Source organism: Glycine soja, chromosome 12, assembly GCF_004193775.1.
Source record: "Glycine soja cultivar W05 chromosome 12, ASM419377v2, whole genome shotgun sequence".
NCBI lineage: Eukaryota > Viridiplantae > Streptophyta > Magnoliopsida > Fabales > Fabaceae > Glycine > Glycine soja.
In genome coordinates, this window is record NC_041013.1 from 18,958,655 (window position 1) to 18,982,520 (window position 23,866).

At 34.3% G+C, this 23,866-nt stretch overlaps 1 protein-coding gene and 1 long non-coding RNA gene across 2 annotated transcripts; one reads left to right on the top strand and one right to left on the bottom strand.

Annotated features, from left to right (window-relative positions):
- Positions 1–11,167: 11,167 nt before the first annotated feature.
- LOC114378297 lies at positions 11,168–13,235 on the bottom strand. The gene is made up of 3 exons (XR_003659294.1): positions 13,087–13,235; positions 12,912–12,962; positions 11,168–11,473 (listed from the first exon to the last, which is right to left on the bottom strand). It is a non-coding gene; the product is annotated as an uncharacterized LOC114378297 (long non-coding RNA).
- Positions 13,236–20,486: 7,251 nt separating this feature from the next.
- LOC114378851 lies at positions 20,487–23,169 on the top strand. The gene is made up of 3 exons (XM_028337450.1): positions 20,487–20,568; positions 21,355–22,520; positions 22,756–23,169. Exons 1-3 carry the CDS (start codon positions 20,487–20,489, stop codon positions 23,167–23,169), a joined length of 1,662 nt encoding a protein of 553 aa, XP_028193251.1.
- The last annotated feature ends 697 nt before the right edge of the window (positions 23,170–23,866 follow it).

Consider the following 23,866-nt stretch of genomic DNA (forward strand, 5'->3'; position numbering starts at 1 on the left):
GAGAAACTGTAACCGGAATATGAGTCCCATCAAGTGCTCCAATACATCTCTACAAACAAGACAATATTTTTAGATTCTAAGAAAATTTTATAATTAACTAATTTCTCCTAACAATTGATAAACTTACCTCAAACCATCTCCACTTGTTTGCTTTCGCACCTTCTAAAGTACAGGGTTGAAAATTCAAATAGTCTTTGCTCACTTTCATTACCGCTCTCGAGACATCATTGAATTGCCTACTTATGGTTTCTTTAGATCTACAATAACTAAATTGCACTACCCTATATTTTAGGTTGTGAGCAAGGATATGTAAAAACATTGCTACTGCTTCAGTTGTTGGAACATTTCTTGTTCTTACTAATCCACCCTTTTCTTGTAAAATTCTACAAAGGTTAAAAAATGCATTTTTACTAAGCCTCAATTGTTCAATGCAATCTTTATTTGTTCCTCTATAAAGACGATTAAGGAAGCTCTGATGTTCTAGTTCCCAATTACGGGTTGGTTCCTTAACAAAATAGTTATTATGATACCATGTCACTACACCAATGACCATATGAACAACACAAGCAGCAGCTAATAAGATTATCTTCTTATACTCTTCTCTTTTACGTTTTCTTGAAGTCATTGCAGTGTCAACTATGCTATGATCCATTTCTTCTCAATCCAAACTGCATGATAATGATATAAGATAATATATGCATATATTATTTGGAGATTTAAAACAAATATCTAGGTAAAAGATGTAAAACAATGATACTAGTGCAATACAAAGATGATCAACTAAAAACAATGATACTATTAAATCATGTCTTGTTCCTCTGGATTGACGACATTCATGATAATAATTGTAACTTTGCAAGTAGTTTGAATTATCTTTGAGTAGTTGGGAATATAGTAGCAGTTGTTTGAGGGGTGGTCCTAATCTCTTTTAAAAGAATTTAGTGTTCTTAATTTAATATTAGCCTGGTTATTATTTCCTCTGGTCCATGTTGGTTTTTCAACTTGGATGTTTTTCATACTATCTCTGCATTTTTGTCGATTCAAAATTTCTTCTATATACTCCGTCTTATACATATTTCTTCATGTTTCAGGAAATCATTGATTAGGTTAGGAGCCAATATGCCTGCGAGAGTAGAGCGCATGGCTCGGAGGAGTGATTTTGATCAATACACCCCTTGTTGCAGTGGGGAAACCTACGATGTTGTTATATATTGTGGGATTATTGACATTTTGCAAGATTATGATATCAGCAAGAAATTGGAGCATGCTTACAAGTCTTTACAGGTTGACCCTTCATCAATCTCAGCTGTAGATCCAAAACTGTACTAAAAAAGGTTCCGGGATTTTGTGGGTAGAATATTCATTGAAGACTAGTAATAGTAAGTAGAAAAAGGTTCAAACATTAACATGCTGGGAGAGTTTTGATCTGAATGTCCAGAAAATAGCTGAAAGAAGAATCCATTGTTTGGAGTTGGAGAGCTTGTGGTTGACGGTTTAATTCACGGACCACTCTTTCTGTGGCTATGACCAAGGGAGCTCACTTGAATGCACAGGTTGTTTTCAAGGCTGAATTTTGAATGTACACAGCCATGATAATGAAGGCAGGGAGATCTTTGTACATGGAGGATGATAGAAATGATCTCTGTCTTTTTTCTCTTTGTTTTTTTTTTTTTCGTGAAAGGGGGCAGGGTTTGTGGATTCTTTTTTGTGGTCACAAATAGGATATGAATATGATGTGAAAAATGATTGAGGAGACATGAAAATGTTTCTCAGAGATTGGATTTAAAATGCGTGGATAGTTTTTTGTTAATAAAAGAAAGTGTACAGTTCATTTAGAAAGGATAGATGGTAAATTTCTCTTCTTTTTTCCTCGGGAAGTTGGCAATTTCTTGTTTAATTTGAGATATTTTGGAGACAAGGTTGTGAAATGGAGGGCCAATGGGGCATTAGGATTTCTCCCATAGAACCCAAGTCGTCTACTTTTTCAATATAAATAAATGAGTTTTAATGTGACTCTGCAATAATGTGTTTCTTTATACATAGACCCTATGAGTATGGTTAATTAATCAATTAACAACTTAAATGCTTCCTTTGTCAAATATAGTACAGTATATAATTGGAAGGCAGAGAAAATGAATACAACATTAAATGAAATCTTTAGTACATGCATGATGCATACACTAAATTTGAATTTGGCATTACTTGTTGCAACATCAGGGCATCCATACAACAAAATTTAGAAAAGTTTGAATTTAGAAAACAAAAAAGATCACATGTTGATAAAAAGATCACATATATATAGGTTGTTGCTTCATGGATCCTTTCTAATGGATCACAATATCACGTTCACAAACAACAATATTTATCAAAGCAAACCAAATTACTACTTCAATTAAAATATAGGAGTATTAATAAGAAGCATGCATCAAGGAATGTAAATAAAAGAGAACATAAGTTATGTAGAAAATAAAAGACAACACACAACAGTCATTCCAATGAAAACAACTTAGCCCACGCATTTCATATTATTTTGTAAGATTAATTAGATACCTCTCCAGCGTTCACCGTAATAACATGCGGAGTAAACCAAGATCCTGGCCCTGCAAAAAGATTCCATTAGAGGATACCATCACATGCACAAGAAATTCAACCTTTAACTTCATGAGTGAAACAAAGGAGATCGTGCACATTTTTTTCAAATAATATAACATGTAGATATCCAATAGAACAGTGGACGCAAGCAAATAAGAAATTATCATATTCAGGACAAACAAAAATAAAATAAAATACACATAAGAAATGGGAACAACAACACATGACACACGGGCAAAAGAGTAATTTTGAAAATCAGGGAATCGATAACCCGATGGAAAAGGACCCAACTCCAAAATTACAGTTCAAACATATAGATAAATAAAAAATATTTAAGTACAATAACAATTAACAGGTATCACAAAAAGGTAGATAGTTCCATTGCATTCATTTGATTCTTTTTTTGTTTTGCAGTTGTCAATTGCAAACCTGAAAATTTTATTCAAAATTTGGGTTATCAATAGTGGGAGTCAGTCAAAATGTTTGTTGCAACTACTTTTTTCTTTTTAAATTTGGAAAGTTTTGAACTCATTCATGTGATGGTGTTTTTAGAATGCATTTGCATGCATATTTTACTAGTGATATAACTTTTTCTGTTGGATGTAACATCTTAATTAAGCCTTTAATTCTTCTGTCATAGTAAGTCACAAAAATTTCGAGCCACATAGACCAAATAAAAACGGCTTCTGCTTGTTCTGTCTGAATTATTGTCACAAAATAATAACCCGAGCCACATCAACTGTGAAATCACACCCACCAAATTAATTATGTAAGCCAATCTTGCATCACGATCACTCCCAAACCCACCAAAAAACAGAACCAACATATACACCAGTAACACCATAACTCCCTGCATATATAAAACTGCAAAATAGACAAGAATAAACTGCATGGAAGCATGGAAGCATCGAACTTCGAACTCAAATAAATGCCCCAAGTAACAGACAGTATCACCAAGCAAACAGATGAGCCCCCTCCGCTCCCAGTAGAAAGGAAATGATAATAATTCATATTTTCATACTACAATCTTGTTTTAGAAAACCACAAAAATATGACAAGGTTCATTCATGGGTCTGGTTATTCATGGCTAATCTAGCACAAAATCAATCATATTAATTCTCTTAATTTGTTTTTTTAAGAGTATATATATGATTCTGTTAAAAAGTGTAATTGTCTGTGACATGAGTTTCGCTAGCAAATCTTTTTTTATTTGCTAATAATTAAGTCATATTCGTAGTTCTCTGTATTAATGGGGTTTTTCACGGTTATAAAGTTTCAATGTTCATATGGCAACCCGTGAAAAAGAATTGGTAAAGAAATGAATGTTTTGTCTGTGGTTGAAGCAAACGAGTCCAACAAGATTCTTAGAAGCATTTTTTCACATGATTATAATTTCTATTCTTCATGCCACCTAACTCATAGGCTACTGAACCTTTAATATCCCAAAGTTCTTAATTTGTATTAAGACTCCTCTCTCTCGTTTCTGCTTTTTTAACTGTCACATGCTTCTCTTGTCAACCAACTATATTCCTAGAAGCCACCGCCCTCAAAATAGAGTCAAGCTAAATAAAACTAGTTCATAAACTAAAACTAGTTTATGCATAGGTTAAAAATTAGCTTTTGGAGAAGTAATATGAGAAAGCTTCTACTCATTAGCTTATGGAGAAGCTTTTTCTTTTTAATTTTCTTCTCCTATTAGTGCTTATAGAAAAGCTTATCCAAACAAGGTCCACTATATATTCTGCAATCTGGTACTGTGCCATATATATGGATGGTGGTTTTGGACATTTGGATTTGTGTAGTTGTTGTTAATAACAATGATGCTTATGCCTTTGGGCATGGGTTTGGACTATTTGTATCAAACTATGTTTGTGTATTGGTATTTTGGGGGAGGATTTCCACTTGCTTACTGCATTTTTACATGTATATTATGTAACTGGTTTCATTTTATTGCTACATGTGAGGTATAACTATTCTGTTTTTTAAAGCCATTGCATTCCTTTTTTATTTTTTTGCTAAAAGTTTAAAGTTGACACTGATAGGCATTTGAATCGGTTTACATTCCACTTGATTTGTAGAGATGTTGGTGCTTGAAAGCTCCAAACCTGCTGATTCAGTTCTAGAGTTCTTGGGTTCGATGCTCTTGTCATTCTGCAAGAAACACTCTCCACTCAAGGTAACTCACATCCCCACAGGTTCTGAAGCTATCTCTAAGCCTAAATAATCCCTTGAACCCCATCAACAAATAACTAAAATGCCAAATAAACCAATTCCCTTGAACCCCCAGAAAATCATACAGTTCAAGAAATTTAAATAGATTTGTTTCTCTATTTCTCTTTGATGCATATTCACAAACATATGGTGCTCACAATCTATCTCAACTCCAAATCCATTCAATTCACACCCACCAACATATCAAAATCACAGAAACAAAATAGAAAACAAAACATAAATAAATAAAAAATAAGCAACCCTTATAACTACAAAAATGAAATCAAAATCAAACAAACATAAACTTTGAAAAAAGAAAAATAAAACAGAGATAACGAGGGAGAGAGGAACTTACCAGCGAGAGGAAGAAAAGCCACAGAGAGGGAGTGGTAACTCGTGACGTTGCTGAGAGGGAAAGAGAGAGAGAGCTTGTGATGGTGTGTTGAGAGGGAGAGAGAGCTCGTCTGCAGTGTGCGATGAGATAGAGGGAGAGCGCGTGGTGTGTGCTGAGAGAGAAAGGAAATTTTAATTTCTTTGCTTTTTAATGAGAATTTCAAATTCTCTCAAATTAATATATTAAAATACTTTATAAAAATGACAGCATTTTAATTACTTTTAAAATATCTCATCCAAACATATTAGATTATTGAAAGACAATTTAATATTTCTGTTAAAATACTTTACCTGGTTAAATTTCCCCATCCAAACATAGGGTTATAATTTTGAATATATATTACATGTAGATGGAACAGCCAGCACTCAGTAGTTCGCGACATTGGATCAACAAGTTGGCCTGGTCAGCTGCTTGGTGTCTCTGATCTTAATTTTATTATTGCATTAGAATTCATAAAATTAATATTTTCATATAAAAATGTAAATGTTGCTTTGGTTTTAATTGCCAGGTAGGCTTACACTGACCAATTACTCTCTTTACTTTAAGGCTTTTGGAGTAATAAGGTATGAAGATGCTATCAAAATAGACCTCTCCAAGAATATTGAGCAGTGTTGAACCTGCTGCCACAGGTCCAAGAATATTGAGCAGAGTGTATCTCTTCTAATTCAGGTGACCATTAAATTCTTATCACAAAAGCTGTTTGCAGGGCCAATCACTAATTATTAGTTAAGAGTTTTCTTAGATAAAAATATTTTTTTATATGGAAAGATGAAAAGAAATTAAAAACAATGATTACTAATTTTTTTTAATAATGCAGATGAGATATTACAGCAATTGACCAGCTACCAAATTACATGAAGGCATGCTTCAGAGTCCTCTATAATCTCACAAATGAAATATTCCCAAATTTATTGAAGTTCGTTGCATGAAGCTTGATCAAGTAGTACAATTTTTGGTCAACATAAATTTTATGAAATATTTCTGCTACTATTTCTTTTCTTTTCTGTTTTTACTACCAATTTCCTCTTGGCTGTTTTCTAATAATTTGGAGGTGTAATTTTCTTGCAGGAAGTTGTAAGATTGGTTTTACATCTAATATTTCAATATTTACAGTCATCTAGCTATTGGTGGAGAAATTTCATCCCATCAGTCCTCTAATATGCTTGTAAGAATTTTTTTCCTCTTAAATTCTAAATGATTTTTTCACTAGTAATTTTTTAATTGACTCCTTTCTATGCTTGAAAATTTCACATGGCTAATGAAGTTCAACAAACTGGTCTGAATTTAACTTGCTATTAATCTTATTCAATTCCAACATACCCCCTGGCCCATGGAAGCTACCTATGATAGGAAACATACCCCATCTTGTTACATCTAATCCACATCGAAAATTAAGAGACCTAGACAAAAAATATGGGCCCTTGATGCATCTAAGACTTGATGCCAAAGAGCATACTAAACGAAGTAAGTAGAGCAAAAACAGATAAAAAAAATGTTAGAAACATACTAAACCATTTTTTAAATATATATTTTTATTTAATATATTTTTTTGCGGACTCCATTTCCGGGTTGATATCCAAGGTCCAAACCAACCTCTGAGATGATCCAAAACATAGTAGTCCAGCGGCCCAAAATAAATAACAACTAGACTTGATATTCCACAAAAAATCTATACAGATAATTAATGCCAAGACACTAAATTATATTTTTTTTAACAATCATCTGATAATCACAAAACAGAAGATAGACGAACCATCCATGCATACATGAACTTAGCACCATGGTAGAGGTAGTTGGAAAGGCGCAAAATATAAAATCGAAAAAAGCTTAACACTAAAGTATGTGTTTTCACTCTTGGTAAAAAATCTACCCATACTCCTTATTATTTTAGCAAAAAATATATTAATAAAAATACTAACAGCAAAAGATGTATTAGTAATATTTTCTCTAGACAAGAATACATGACAAAAAGCACTTTAGACACGCTAACTTTATATCTGCCCAATACACTACTATAATAATTGTTAGTTTAAATTTCAGACATGAAAATTAACCAAAGACATTTAAGTGCGGTTGAAGATTCATGCTTAAATTTATATATAAAGTGATTCACTTACTAAAATGATTAATTATACCTTCATTTTGTTGTGAGGACATGACATGACCCTTTTCCTTATTTTAACACGTTTTTCTTTTTAACAACTTTCTTTTCTGGTATGTTTGCCTAGTGGTTCAGTAACGTGGGTTTTACTTCAAGCTAGCTAGAATTGATTCTCCTGCCATAATTTACTTGTATTTTAGAACTCGAGCAAAGTGCATGATTATATAAATAATAATAACAACTCTGGTAACTAATTATTTAACAAAGAGAAAGAGAAGAAGATTATTGCTTTCAGTAGGAGTATACAACATAGTTGTTTCTCCATTGATGTTGCATAATGGTCTATAAAACATAGTTGTTTCTCCATTGATGTTGCAGAATGGTCCTTGCTTCTCCATGCTTGCCAAAGCTATTGCCAAGGAGTCAGGAGCAGTGTTTATTAATGTCAGAATATCAAACTTGATGAGCAAGTGTAGAACATTGATGATCAAAAGCTTGGTAAGAGCACAATATCTTTATGGCTACTTTAACAAAACACTGTAAAGCTATACTCTACTGTCTACAATATATTTCTGCACTTCATCTGCTTCACCTCTGTCTTTCATTTGCTCTATAATTTTTGTCTTTTGCTGAAAACAACTATTGGTGTGATTCTTTTAGGTTTTTTTTCCTTTGAAAATTTACATACCCTTTTATTTTTCAGTAATTTCATAGATACCCAGCTAATATTACCCTGTTACGTGAAAATCATTAAACTAGACAATTAACCCAGGTATGCTTTGTGAATGGAATCATTATAATGAGTTACTCAAGTTAGTTTATAAAATTTTGAAACTATCAGAAAAGTAACCATTTGTGATAGTTTTATTAATTTGAAGGACTCAATTATAAAATTTATAAAAAACTAGACAATCGATTACAAAAAAAATTAGTTGGTTTAAGGACTTGATTTAATTTTTTAAAAATAATTTAAGGACCTACAAATATATTACCTAATTTATGTTTGATAGTTGCATAATTCAAATAGAGATTTAAATAATGATAAAAGATATATAACTTTTTTTTAATGAAATATAGACATGACCTTTATTTTTTATGTGAAGAGGAAGTCACAAAAAACGAGGTTTATAGGACAATTATAAACACTGAAGCATGGAAAAAAGTTGAAAATCTTGAATAATGACCGAGTTGCTTTAAACTAATATACACCTTTTGTTGTTCTTGTGTTCAAATTACTTTCCATGTTCGTTCTGCTCTAGTATCGATATACTACAACGCTTCAGGAGGACAAGGTAAACAAATCACCAATTCACAACTTGTTTGAAATAGATTATTTTAGTCACAATGATTTATACTTAAAAAATTAATTTATAAAAGTAACTTTAAAAAAATTATTTTTCACAAATTGGTTTTTGCTAAACACACTCAATTAAATAAATTATTCTCAAACTTGGACGGCCAATTATTTGAGTATGTTGTATACACATGTGAATGTACAGATGGTGGTGTCTGTGCATTAAGTGGTCCTTGCGAAGAAAATTCAAGAAAATGGTGGCATGTACCGTCTTTATAAGTCCAATTTAACTGTCGTTAAAAAGTTTTATTGCAGTAGTGTTTTTTTATTTTTTTTGAATTTGTACATTTGAAAGGGAAAAAAAATAAAAAAATTCAAATGAAGAAGTTGATTTCAATCCGGCCGACACCCCAAATTCTTTTGGATGCCTTAAGAAAACATTCTTGTGTATGAAAATAATATGGTTGATATTTGTTATTGATGAATGTCATAGAGCCACTGGCAACCTTCCCTGAACAAAATTAATGAAGGTGTATACTACAGAACATTCTCTCTCTCTCTTTTTCCTAGTATTTTATTTGATCGTGCAGGATTTCTCTATCTTGTTGTCCATTAACTTTTTAGGGGTTAGCGAACAGATTTACAAATTATAGCCTTATATAGTTGTGCCAATGATGGAATTTTATCACCACACAAGGTAATGAAAAGCCAAAGATTTTTGGGATGACAAACATGGGAATTATTTACATGGGAACTTTGACCAAAACATGGGTTGAAAAAAATAAGTCTTTCGAATAAAGAAAATGTAAAATACATTTTAAAAAATAGGAAAAATGAACAACTACATTTAAGGCCTATTTTAGGCTCAAGGATTCAGTTGCCACAAATCCGCACCCACTGCATTACCTAATTAATGAGTACGTGAAACCATTTCCACGGCTTTAATAGTATTTGGGTGTATTTTTTTTTTCAAATTTATCGGGGAACCATCATGAATTATTACTCATTTTGAGGTAATTCGTAGTATTATGAATTCTGTGTTAAAAACTGTAATATTCGTTATCATTTTTTTTATCTGAAGTCGTATTTATTTAAGTTAATTTTTTAATAAAAATTGCAATTTTTTTATTTAATCATTTAATAAATAAATGTTTTTTAATTTTTTAGTTTTATTTAATATTTTGTATATTTTTTATATGGTTTTATTTTAGATTATATATATTTTTTAATATATATTTTTTAATAAAAAAGACATTTACAACATCAAAGTTATAAATATAAAAAAATATTTACAACTTCAAAATCGTAAATGTAAAACAAAACTTAACGATTTTAAAGTTGAAATTCAAAAATAACTTAAGTCATAAAAATTTTTACAACTCAAGTTAAAAAAAATCCCCAGTTGGTAAATTCAAAAACAATTTACACCCAAACGCTATTAAAGCCCTGTTCCAGAGTCCGTGCAAATGTTATTAGTAAAAAAAATTGAAAAAGTATTCCAGAGAACGAAGGAAAAGGTATCAATGAAAAAAATATACTGTAACAATACGAGGCAAGTAAAATGAAAAGACAAATGAAAGATCTAAAGTTTTGAAGATTACTTAGATGAACAATCTTAAAGATTAATATTTGAAATGAAGTTTTTTTTATTAGCTAAGCAAACCATATTATTAAACAAAACACCATTATAAGAAGGGCATAAGAAATACCTAACTAGTGGAGTACAAGTGTACAACGTGCAAAAGCAACACAAACACCTTACAAACTATATAAAAATCCTCTAATAGAAAATAGTCCCAAGAAAATACAGGTCGGATAGCAACTGAAAAACACCCGAAAATATGAGAGACCAGATCCAACACAACTCAAAATTATGTCTCTAATAGTTGTTATGTGATGCGAGAAAACCGTAAGCATACAATGGATGTCAAGTGATAATATCAAATCTACAAGAATTGTATTTTTGGATTATCATAAGTATAAATTATAAATAGAAACTAAATAAATGGGAAAACATAAGATTTAATTTTTGAGAATATTTGAATTAAAAAGATAAAAAATTAGAAATAAGATAAATATTTGATTAGGAGAAAATTTAGATTAAGAAAATTATGGGATCGAAGTTTTATAGAAATTTTTGTTTAGCTAATTTATCAATTCAAGGTTTTTTTAATTCTCTTATAATGATGCGTTGTTGTTGTCTTTCAAGAAAGAGAGATGTGTATAATTGAATTTTTCCCTACATGGTGTTATGTACAATTAAGCCATTTACATTATTTATTAATTTATTTTATCCACCACAACTGCAAAAAAAAAGGATGTTAAGACGGTTAATATAGGCCTTCAACGACGGTTATAAACCGTTGTTATAGTCAACTTCATTGGAAGTTGAGACCATTAATAACGGTTACAAAATAATCGTCGTAAAAAACTTTGAAATGTGCATTTTTTCAGCTCATAATCATCTTAAAATGTATATTTTGTAAGATGATTAGAGTATTTTATGACGGTTATAAACATAATCGTGGTTAATGTCTCTTATCAATCAATATTGCTCATTGAAATTCCTTAAAATCACCACAATTAATTGGGATAATCTAGACAAGCAATGTTTACAATAACATGGTTGGCATGAAAAAAAAACCTACAATCACATAAAGAAAAGATAATTATTAGGAACCAAAAATCAAATAAATAATAAGGACTATTAATCCTTGGGAACCACAAATCAAATAAATAAATATGAAATCATAACCTTAGTGCTGAACTTGAGTCATCATGGTCATATATCTAAGAGTAAGAAAACCAAACCAAACTCACATACTGAATTACAGAATATGCAATTCGATCCTTTGAAGAAAATGATCTTCACTTAGCACATCTGGATAAATTTCACGGATACAAGAAGCCATTAGAAATATGGTTCATGATATTAGCCAAAGGCAACCGAAAAGAACTACTATAACATTTATTTATGTAGAGTTTTTATATTGAATTGCTCAACTTGATCTCAATTAATACATAAGTTTTTAGTAATGTTATGATGACTAATTCTTATCACCTTATAATATAACAGAACTAACAAAGTATAATATAAGTATATAAGTATGATAACAATATCTAGTAAATCAAAACAACAAAATAATCCTGAGAATTATGGTCAGAATTTAAAAAATTAAAATCAAGCTAGAGCTCAAACTTATAATCTATTTTGTTAAAATAAAAGAGAATTAAAAAGGAGTAAAATGAACAATAAAATAAAATTTAAATTACACTTTAATTTAAATTCTTTTATCTCAATTTATTTTCATTTCACCCTACCAAAACACTCTACCTTAATTTCTCTAATGGATAACATTAAATTTTAGTAGAGGAAAACCATCCATCAGGCGATGGAGACATGGTTTAGTTCAACCCCTTTTTCATAGATATGCAAGTTGGCCCTACATGCATATATTTGTTCATGCTATTGTTGTCAATATCTCTTTACCTTTGTTTTCATTCACCTATTTAAGATTTAACAAGCAATTGAGTGACGCAGGGAAATGTATTCCATGCCATAAATATTATATTTGCGTGGAAGAGATAGTCTATTCACTGGACCTGCAGCATGGGTATTGATTGTTTTTTTTAAACATTGTTTAGTGGAAGATATAGTCTATTCAAATATTTCTTTAATAAAAAATGGCCTCACTAAATTAGATACCAAGAATCCTGCAAATCATGTTTTAAACCGATCTTGACCATTTAATTAACATAGTCACTGCCAACTGAAGTTGGTATTGAAATAAAACAGATTTTTCTAGTATTGAAATAGTAACCGACAATAACAAGTGATCAAGACTTAAAAAATACATTTTGCTACTGTTAGGAGTGTTGTTAATTTGTTATTGTTTGTTAAGAGGACATTGTCTAATACAATCTTATTAATTAAATAAACTTATGTTGAATTTATTGAAAAATAAAGGACAAAATAATAGTTTTATTTATAGAAATAAAAATACTAATATAAAAAGATTGACACAAGTTATATACCTGAATGAATAAACAGTTAAGTAAAACTTCGAAAAAAAATCACCTTGTAAAAAAATGCAACACAAAATATATTATTATTAATGTTTCAATTGTTGAGTCCACTTAGCTTTTGGCCATTTACTCATTTATTATCCTCCTACCCTAGTTCTCTTATTTCTAATTACAAACACACTTTGTTATCGAAAAAATATAAACAAAGAAACCACCCAATAATCAAATCTTCGCACCACTAACATGCAGAAGACGAGACAATGGACGGAAAAATAGTAAGTAAAGGCACCAACCTGACCATCGGGATTCACCCTCTGCACATTGGGAAACACAAAACTCAACTCCTACACAAAAGAATTGAATAACAATAAACAATGAGATGTCTGCAAAGCATCAAACAAATATATACAAAACATGGTTTATTTAAATAAAAAGAATTGAAACAAAAGTTCACCAAAGCAAGCAAACCTTAACAAACTGTTGAAGAGGAGCACTCGGATCCCTGGAAGTAGTCAGCAAAATTTTAGGATCCTTTTCCGCAGCATAAGCATACTCATCGTCAATGTGCGTTCTCGGAACTGAATTCGTTCACAAACCACAATTGAAACACACAATTAGGTGAAACAAGCAAAAAAAAAACTAATATAACCGAGAAAAGGGATTGAGAACTGAATTATTTACTAGTATAATATATCATACAAATAATAAAAGAATATTGAACGTGCTGGTGCTGCGAACCTAACAATCTTTAGAGAAGATACAAAAAACTATTTACATTTTAAAAATCTGTGTATTGTGATATAATTCCATATATATATATGTTCTCTTGTTTGCCTTAAAAAAACTAATGCTATTTCTATTCCCCATTGTTGCTACTACACTTCCTTTTGATTTTTTTTTTCAAAAATACCCAATGAAATACATTTTCCTTATTTCTCTCCATAAGTTTATCTGATGAAAGAAAAATGCACTTTCCCAATAAATCAATGAAAAGAGAGAAAAACAACTAAAAAGTACTATAATTTTTCGAATAAAATGTGTGAATCATGCTTATACTAAGTGAAGAGAACAATATAATCATCCACCCCTTCCATTGGTTTAAGGAGCTTATTTTTCTACAAACTACATAATGAATAAATAAACATTAAAAGGCCTATATGTCGATCAATTAAACAGGCCCGAGCCAGTTCTTATAACCAAATTGATTGACATATAGGCTTGAAACGTGAATGGAGTGAATGAGAGCGGGGTGGTATGGCACTGAATGGAGGCATATTTAGTCAAGTAAAATTAGATGAGACTTACTAATAGCTCTCACGTGATGGGTGAGGAAGTGTTTTACTCAAAAGTTTTTCATTTCTATGCTGCAAAAGTTGTTTGGATGTTTATGGAAGAGTACGTGAATTGAAGAGGTCTTTAAGTTAGGAATTTTTCACTTTAAATTGGTTGAGAGAAATGAAGATCACTTATTGAAGTCACGGTGGTAGTAGAATGCATGCATGAAAAATAGTTGACTATCTTTTGGTCTTTGGTATATTAAGTTAGTGCATTAGGTAGTACTACAACTACTTAGTACTTGGTAGTATTTTTTGGTGAATAGAAATTCTTGAAGGCTCAAGCCAGTTAGCAAATCATAATTTTGGCAAACACGTTTTCTTGTTAGGTCTTAATAACTCTGTAATTGCTAAAAGAAACATATGTAAGTAACAATAAAAAAAAAAATTGACAGAGAAATTGATTGTAAGAATTAGTACTTGAATTTAAACAAAAAATTGAAGCTAGAATAAAATATTCCACACCAGTCACATATATAATCAATGAAGAAAAGAATTTAAATATGTTTCATTAAGATTTTACATGTGTTTAGAGAATTCATGATGTTAGCTAAAATGGAAATGAGAACTTCTTTTTTCACGTGAATTTATTGATATGTTATACGAAGAATTATAATATAATGAATTCTTTAAATTAAACATACGTAGTAAAGTTAACACGGTCAGACTAAAATTATTATATGCACTAAGTTTCTAAAGGGATCCTGAGGATAAGTTGAGGTTGTTCCGAACAAGTACCTAAAAAATCACATCAATGTTCTTTAACTCTTTTACCAAGGGTTATATATAGAACTGGCTCGAGCCTGTTTAATTGATCGACATATAGGCCTATAACCAATTTGGTTCAAATTACTCTCAATAATAAATTTATATTGCAGTATAAGTATTTTTTATGTTAAATAAATAAACATTAAAAGTACCAATATTTGAAACTTATATCTTATCCTATAATATAAGCACTTATAGGTATTATAAAAATGAGTTGTTATCTTATTCATCCAACATTTTTATAAACATTTTATAACATTTAATAATTAATTTCAACCAATAAAAAGAATAATAAACTATTTTTCAATTTTCAGCTACTACTAAAACTTAATTAGGATCATACCTGAGTATTCCGAATTCCATGGTTGCTTTATATTGGAAGGAATCTCCATGGGAGCAACCAGAGTCCATGATCTTCATACCACTACCTGCTGGTTTCCTCACAACTAGAGTTGTTTCTCTACAATCATAGGAATGTTTCCATACTTAAATTCACTCACTAAATTTAATCATGTACAAAATGAAGGTAAAATACCTTGAGTAGTGGTGACGAGTACAAATCATATTTCATGCTCTCAGATCTAATGGGGATTTCAAATTTGTCTGGTGTTGCTGGACCCTGTGAATGAATTAGGCACCATTGATCAAATTTAAAATATGCTTAGCCATGTCATATAATTTATTATGTAACTCATTTAGTATATGTTTGGAAAATCGGTGCCAAGGCCCTGAACGTAAGTTGGATCCAAAAGTATGCCTTTCCATGCTTTTGAAAACATAAGGTAGGTTGACAACCCAAACACACTCTTAAAGGCAATCAAACTAGAACAAGACAAAAGTTGGCATTCTTCTTTGATCACTTAACTGTATTTTAATTTTAATAAAAAAAGAAGAAAGAAAAAGAGAGGAAAAACTAAATGTAAGAGGCAATTGAGAATGCTTACATGGAGGTGGGCAGTGGAAGAGGGGGAGTGCAATATTTGGGCCCGGCCAACACGGATTTGGGCCTGTACATGTAAGAGTGCTTGCACTCTTTGCAGCCACTCTGTTGTGTGCTTCCTGTCAATGTGACCTCTCACTAATGTCTGTAGTTTCACCAATCCTTTCAATGCTCGAGGGGCTTTCCTTGCCTAAATATTTCAACACCGATCAGAGACCAATTATGCATAATTAATATATGGATTTCTCCAAGTTTGAATTCAGGTTTGCCGGCAGTGGTAATGAACTACATTGATGATAAAGCACCCGTGAAAGGTCTTAGATACGAGGTGTGATCTTTCATTAATAAAACATTTGTAAATAAATATCACTTTATAAGTAAGACTTAATAAATAAATAATGGTTCATTGATAAATCATTTTTAAGCCTTTACTCAGGCAAATGCCAAGGCAGAGACATCAAGAATCTAAGACTAGGACATAAGGCAATAAAGGGAAAAATTATTAGATAGTCTCAAGCTATCATGATTTTCATTAATCTACACATAACACACAATTGAATATTATTAACTATTTATTATAAATTAAAACTAAAATATTTAAATACGTATAAAATTGAAATTTATGGAAACCATAGATACCAAGGATCCCTTAAGTACCTAATAATTTCTCCATATAAGAAAATTAATAGTATCTGTGTTGTATTCAAAAGCATTATTGAAAGGATTTGACTATTCTTACACTTACCTATTCAATTTATGTTTTCTTGGCTTCTACTCATGTTGGTTTCCTGCCAGAAAACTTCCTACGACTACCTGATACATATCAATCAATTGGAAAATATAAAGAAGTCAAAATCATGTATAGTTGTTATTGAATACTAAATTGTTATTTTCATGTTTGATCATTAAGGATATACTTCCAGAAGAGAAAAATAAACATTAAGAGAAAAAAATATAAATAATGATTCATTTCTTTTTGTTAGGTAGATGGAGAGCGAGAGAAGAAAAACGAAAAAGTACTAAAAAAAACTAATACTCATAGATAACTTGTCATATCCTAATTTTGTCCGGGGACCATCGTTTGCGAGGATGCAGACCTCCTTTGACCACTTCCAAACACTTGAGACCTGTATCCATGGAATCCATAAAGTTCTGAGACGTTCTTGAAAAGAAACGGTAAAAAATGCAAAAAATGAGGTTGTGTTTAGTAAAACTAGCGGGGTGTAAATAGATCGTTAAGTGCCATTTTTTTCTAGAGATGATTTTTTGTTGGCACACGGATCTCAATTGGTCACTTTGGAAAACTTAACAATCATCGCCATGAAATCCGTGAGGTTTCGGAAAGAAATCAGCCAAAAACACAAAAGTGGGGTTGCACTTATCAAACTTTGGGGTGTAACTAGCATTGGACCATCCAGAACATACTAGAAGGGGGTGAACTTATCAATTACGGGTACACTCGGGAAACTTCATCTATAACATTCTAGAAGGTTGGGGTGAACTTACCAATTATGGGGTGCGCTCAGAAAACTTCATCACTAAGCAACTTAGAAGGGGGTGTACTCATCAATCGGGGGTTTGCTAAAAAATATTCCTCAAGAAGCCTATGGGCGACAACCACCTCCTCCATTTTGTTAAAAAAATGGCATCCAAGGCATCCGGAGCTTCCGTAAAATTTCTGTAACCTTGGGAAAACATATTTCACTTAGGATTCGTGAAAAGGAAGAGAAAGAAGAAGAAAATCAAGTCCGATACGCTTCCATAATGCTTCCGTAACTTTTTTTGTAAAGTACGAAAGGGGGGTGAACTTATCAATTGGGGTGCACTCAAGAATCTTCCTCAAGAAGCCTCTGGGTGGCAATCACCTCCCATTTTCTCCTAAAAATAGGGGAAAGGGGCTGAGTTTAAGGATCCAACAATTTTTGTACTAAGCTTTCACTTGAAATTAGTGAGGAGAAGAGAAAGAAGAAAAAAAATCCAAGGCGAGGTGCTTCCGTAATGCTTCTGAGACGTTTCCGTGAACAATTCCGGGGAAGTTCTTTACCGTTCTTCGTTCGTTCCATGTTGTTCTTCGTTCGTTCTTCATTCGTTCTTCGATCCTCAACCGGTAAGTTTTCGAATCCGAGGCTTTCAATTCATTCTTGTTTTGTTTGCTTTCATTCTTCATCTCGTTTACTTTCGGTATTCTTTTCTTTCGCTTTTAACGAGCTTTCAACCATTTATTTAAGCCATTATCTTGTTTAATAATTAATAAAATGAATTTCAACCGATCATTTGTATTGTAATCTCGTTCAATCACTGTTAAAATAAAATACAACCGATTGTTCACGCTGTAACCTCGGTTAAATAAAAAAAAAAGCAAAATAATAATAAAATTATCAAAATATGTAAAAAAAAAAAATAATAAAATTATCAAAATATCTTTGAAAATAATAAAATAATGAAATATTTTTGAAAAATAATAAAAATATATTTGAATAAAATAATTAAAAAAATCAATCGGACGTTTTTCTTTGAAAGTTTTCTTGAATGAATTGACTAATAACCAAAGTGAAAGTAAGGCTAAAATCAACTCACAAATCAAGCTTTGTCCGCAAATATCACTCAAAACCGTTTTAAGGTCCAACACCTTAAAATAGTCCTCTTTGCTTTTATTGGTTAACATGGACCGTTCAAAAGCATAAAATCAACACATAACTTTACCGCTTTTGCAAGAACTATTTAGGTCTGATTTTCTCATCGCAATTGAGGATACATAGGAGAAAAAGCCCTGCTTTTGTCGACCCCATGAGATCGTTAAAAGTCCAACACCTTAACGTTTATCTCCTTTAAAAAACAAAGAGATTGTTAATGGTCCAACGCCTTAACGTTTCTCTTCTTTCACAACCAAGAGATCATTAATGGTCCAATGCCTTAACGTTTCTCTCATTTCAAAAGAATCAAAAGACCGTTTAATGGTCCAACGCCTTAAATGAATTTTGTTCGATTAAAGTCAATCTTGCGAAAAAAGATAATAACAAATTAACCAACGTTTAGTTTTGAAAGAACTACATAGGTCTGATTTCCTCATCGCAATTGAGGAATACGTAGGAGCAAGGAAAATACCCTTGTCGACCACAAAATGATAAAAAATACAAAAACTAAAAAACATAAAAAGCACAAAAGATAAAAAACATAAAAAAGGGGAAAATAAAAACAAATCAAAGTCATGATATTGCACATTTGATTAAAGGCTGTCGTCCTTTGTGGCGGACTCGTGGGGTGCTAATACCTTCCCCGTGTGTAAAAACAACTCCCGAACCTTTCACACTTAAAGTTCGTAGACTGCATTTTTGGTTTTTCCGATGTTTTCCTTGAATAAACGTTGGTGGCGACTCCGCGCGTTTTCCTCCCTTGGAAGACGCTCTTGTGTGCCTCGCGTCGCCCTCCCGCGGAAGGGTAGGTTGCGACAGTTGGCGACTCCGCTGGGGATGTATTTTGAGAGTTAGGCCTACTTATTTCTGTACAAATGTTGTAATTTCCCTTCCGTCAGTTTTATTTCCTTTATGTTCTTATGTAACTTTGTAATGCTTTAAGCGTGTTGTAATATATGCATGAAGTAAATAGTTATTCATTTGATGCACACAAACACTAACACCTTTTTGCACACACGGTGAGTTGAAAAAGGGCCTATACCCGGGTCCATGGGAACTTAGGAAGTGGAGGTGAATCTATGGTCATGCTAAGTCCCCGACTTGCTTGATGACAATGAAACCTCATCTAGAGTTTTTCTTCTTTAATGATGTATTGTTGCTGGTAGTCCCAACCACCACAATATTTTTGTTAAAGGGAATGATACTTCTAGAAACCATCAAGAGAGACATGACTACCTCGGGAATTGTTACTAAAAGCCTTTATTTCCTTCCATATTAGGTACCCAAAATAGGGGCACACAGCAAACACGTTGTGTGCTGTTTTTTTTCTTTAAAACACCTACATGCATAAAATGTCATGTGCGTCTCTGTTGCATGTTTTAACTAAGAGTATTACCTTGATTTTGCACCTCAACCGCGATGCAAACCCATGCACATTTTCGTCACGTCGGGTCATTACGTTTGCATTGTATGTTTGGTCCCGTCATGTTGTCACGGGAAGCCAGAAGGTCTGTATTATCTTCTTAAGTACATACATGGGGCGTTTTGTTGCCAAAATGTTGTGGTTAAAAAGAGATAATCTTTCGGCCTCCTGTGTCCGTAATATGCATTGGTGCCATGTGTCACATAAACATTTCTTCATGCATTCATCCATTTCTCCCATAGTATATGTCAGAGTATTGATTCACACGAGACTTTTTCCATTCTAGTAAAGCATGGGATCAAGTCAAATGCCTCTGCTCAAGAAAAGGTTCTACCAAGTCAAGATCAAGGGTCTAGAGGTCACTAGTTTACAAGAATTAGGGGGTTTGATGGGGAAGCTCCAACGGCAAGCCTTCCACAAAGCCTACGGTTTGATCTCGACTTGGCTATGATAAAAGTCTATGCGAAGGCGATCGCTTCCCTCACCCAGTATTATGACCAGCCTTCGAGATGTTTCACCTTCGAAGATTTCTAGCTAGTATCGACTGTAGAAGAGTTTGAAGAAATTCTTGGATGCCCTCTGGGAGGGAGGAAGCCTTATCTCTTCTCCGGGTAAAGCAAAATAGAAATGGAGTGGTCGATATACCAAGAAAGTGTCTAGAAGAAAGAGCCAAAACAAACGACCTCCTTTCATTAATGTCTTGGCACTGTTAATCTTTGGAGTGGTCCTCTTTCTGAACGTGGATGGTTTGGTAGACCTAGCAGCAATCGATGCCTTCCTTGCCTTTCACCACAGCAAGGAAAGCCCGGTCGTCGCCATCTTGGCTGACATATATGACACATTCGAACGGAGGTGTGAAACGAGTAACATAAGAGATCTGCTGCACATCAACCCTCTATGTGTGGTTGCTTTCACACCTTTTCTGCCAAGATGTGAGACACACCTGCCCCCTGCAAAGTCATCGTTCATGCGCCGAAAAGAGGGAAGCAAATTGGGACCAACTCTTGGTAAGCATAGCAGGGGCGTCGGTCAATTGGTTCCCTTTCTAGAAGGAAGGAAGATCAGGAATTTTGTATTCATGTGGAGGATTTCCAAATGTTCCCTTGATGGGGACAAGGGGTTGTATCAACTATAATCCCGTCCTCGCAATAAGACAGCTTGGCGAGCCTATTGGTGGAGAGCCTCACACCTTTTGTCACACGGGGTTTCAGTGACCCCAACGCAAAGGTGCTTTAAGGACTCTGTAAGGCGAGGGAAATGGTGCAGAGAAAGGACAAAGAACTTAGGGGAAGTAGCAATGGGACCGTCGGCGACTATCATAGGTGGTTGAAAGCCTACACATAAGGTCTAGATTGGCTCCCGAAGCTGAGAGGCACTAAAGAGGAAGAGGCTGAAGCCCCGGAAGAGAGCGAAGAGGTGCAAGCCCTTAAAGCGGAGCTTGAAAAAGCCTAAGCAGTCAATGAAAAGTTTAAAACAACAGCTATCAGAATCCGAAAGGAGAATGACGAACTAAGAGACATCAACACAGCCACTGCCAAGGCCTTGGAGCAAGAAACCAAGAGGGCCTGGAAGGAAGAACATGACCGAAACAAGTTCCAAGGAGCTTTGTGAGGCAATAACAGTGAGCTTAAACTTCAGAGAGAAGAAAGATACCAGTCACGAGTGGAAGGCATGATCCTGAAAGACGAATTGAAGACTTGTCTAAGGTCCAAAAAGAGTTTGTCTCAGTAGTTGAGCGAGATCGAAGCAAACATGAGGTGGAAGAGGAGGACAAGGAAGAGGAGGACAAGGACAAGTGGGTTGTGTGGTTTGATGGAGCATTGAATGCCTTAGGCCATAGGGTTGGAGAAGCTTTGCTCTCTCCCGATGATCAATGCATACCCTTCACAGCCAGACTGGGTTTCGACTGCATGAACAACATGGCCGAGTATGAGGCATGTGCCCTTAGAGTCCAAGCGGCCATTGACTTTGGCTTCAAGCGGCTCAAGGTCTATGGGGACTCAGCTCTGGTAATTCACCAACTGAGAGGGGAGTGGGAGACTAGGGATCATAAGTTGATACCCTACCAGGCTTACATCAAGAAATTGGATGAATTCTTCGATGATGTCTCCTTTCACCATGTCCCCCGAGAGGAAAACCAAATGGCTGACACGCTTGCCACATTGTCATCCATGTTCCAGCTAACTCCGCACAGAGACTTGTCGTACATCGAGTTCTGGTGTCGCGGCAAGTCCGCTGCCGTGCATTGCTATCAGATAGAAGAGGAGCAGGATGGTAAACCATGGTATTTTGACATCAGGCGATATGTCGAGAATAAGGAATACCCACCAGAGGCCTCCGATAAAGACAAGAGAACATTAAGAAGGTTGGCGGCTGGTTTCTTCTTGAGTGGGAACGTGCTGTACAAGAGGAACCATGATATGATTTTACTCTGGTGCGTAGATGCTAAGGAGGCTGAGCAGATGATAGTGGAAGTCCATGAGGGCTCTTTCGAAACACACGCCAACAGGCATGCCATGGCTAGAAAGATCTTGAGGGCGGGGTACTATTGGCTCACCATGAAGAACGACTGTTGTCTCCACGTGAGAAAATGCCATAAGTGCCAGACGTTCATAGACAACGTCAACGCTCCATCGATACCCCTAAATGTCATGGCTGCGCCATGGCCCTTCTCCATGTGGGGAATAGATGTCATCGAGGCCATCGAGCCCAGAGCCTCAAACGAGCATCATTTTATCTTGGTAGCAATCGACTATTTCACCAAATGGGTCAAAGCTACCTCATACGCCAGCATCACAAGGAAGGTACGAATTGCCAAGAAAGATTATCACGGACAACGCCACCAATCTGAACAACAAGATGATGAGGGAAATGTGTGAGGACTTTAAAATCCAGCACTACAACTCCATGCCCTATAGGCCCAAGTTGAATGGGTAAGTGGAGGCGGAAAACAAAAACATCAAGAAGATCATTCAAAAGATGACTGTGTCTTATAAGGATTGGCATGAGATGCTCCTCTTCATGCTACATGGCTATCAGACTTCGGTGCGCACTTCAACTGGGGCAACGCCATTTTCATTGGTGTACGGAATGGAAGTTGTACTACCATTCGAGGTGGAGGTTCCATCCTTGCGGATTTTGGCAGAGTCCGGTTTGAAAGAATCGGAGTGGGCCCAAATGCGCTTCGACCAACTCAACCTTATAGAGGGCAAACGGTTGACGGCTGTGAGCCATGGGCGTCTAAACCAAAGACGAGTAAAGAATTCTTTTGACAAGAAGGTACGCCTATGCAATTTAACAAGGGATAACAGGGGAAAATGGGATCCGAATTACGATGGACCTTTCGTCATAAAGAAAGCATTCTTGGGAGGAGCATTGGTGCTTGCCAACATGGATGACATCGAGTTTCCATTGCCCGTGAACGCCGATGTCGTCAAGCAATACTACGCATGACACTTAGGGAAATTCAGAGATTCGCTGCCCATTTGTTTTTTTTTTCGAGGCTTCTTATCCTTTTTAAGCTCTGGTCACAACATTTAATAAAACAACATATTTATGGGTCTTTTCCCAATCCCTGTGTTGTGTCTGTTGTCGCTTCAAGCTCCTACGCTCAGGTCCCTAGGGGTGCTACGAATGCTTAATTAAAATGAAAATAACGGGCTTTGCTCATCATTGTTGCATTTTAAACTGCTCATGCAAGCATATACCCATGCATATTTTCATCCTATGGGTCGAAAGACAGGAAAACATTTGCGTCAAGCAAAGGCCACTGCCGCGCTTAACGAAAGGTCAAGGGAGACCAAAGTAAACGGGGACATGGTCACGTATGCGTAACATCATTTCCTGCTTTCAGAAACCTATGGGCGGATGCAAACAGACGCTAGGCCTGGAATCAACAGAGCAACATCACACGTCCGGCCCAAGACATTAAAGAAGCGCTGCTGGGAGGCAACCTAGTATCCTTTAAGTTTCTGCTTGTTATTTATTCAGCCATTTCTCTAAAAAAATTTATAACTGAATATGCCTAGTTATTATAGGAACTTAAAATAAACAAGCACTAACCCATAGGGGGCACGAGATTTTGAAGGAGTCTTTGCAAAACAAAAACCCAGGGTGATCATGAGCTCTCCTGGGCGAGCGCCCCCTGCAC

Coding starts and splice junctions, on each gene's coding strand:
- LOC114378851 (XM_028337450.1), top strand. CDS start 20,487: ATGCCTTCCTTGCCTTTCACCACAGCAAGGAAAGCCCGGTCGTCGCCA. Junction 20,569..21,354: donor TATGACACATTCGAACGGAG/GTGTGAAACGAG, acceptor CTTAAACTTCAG/AGAGAAGAAAGATACCAGTC. Junction 22,521..22,755: donor ACGCCAGCATCACAAGGAAG/GTACGAATTGCC, acceptor CATGGCTATCAG/ACTTCGGTGCGCACTTCAAC.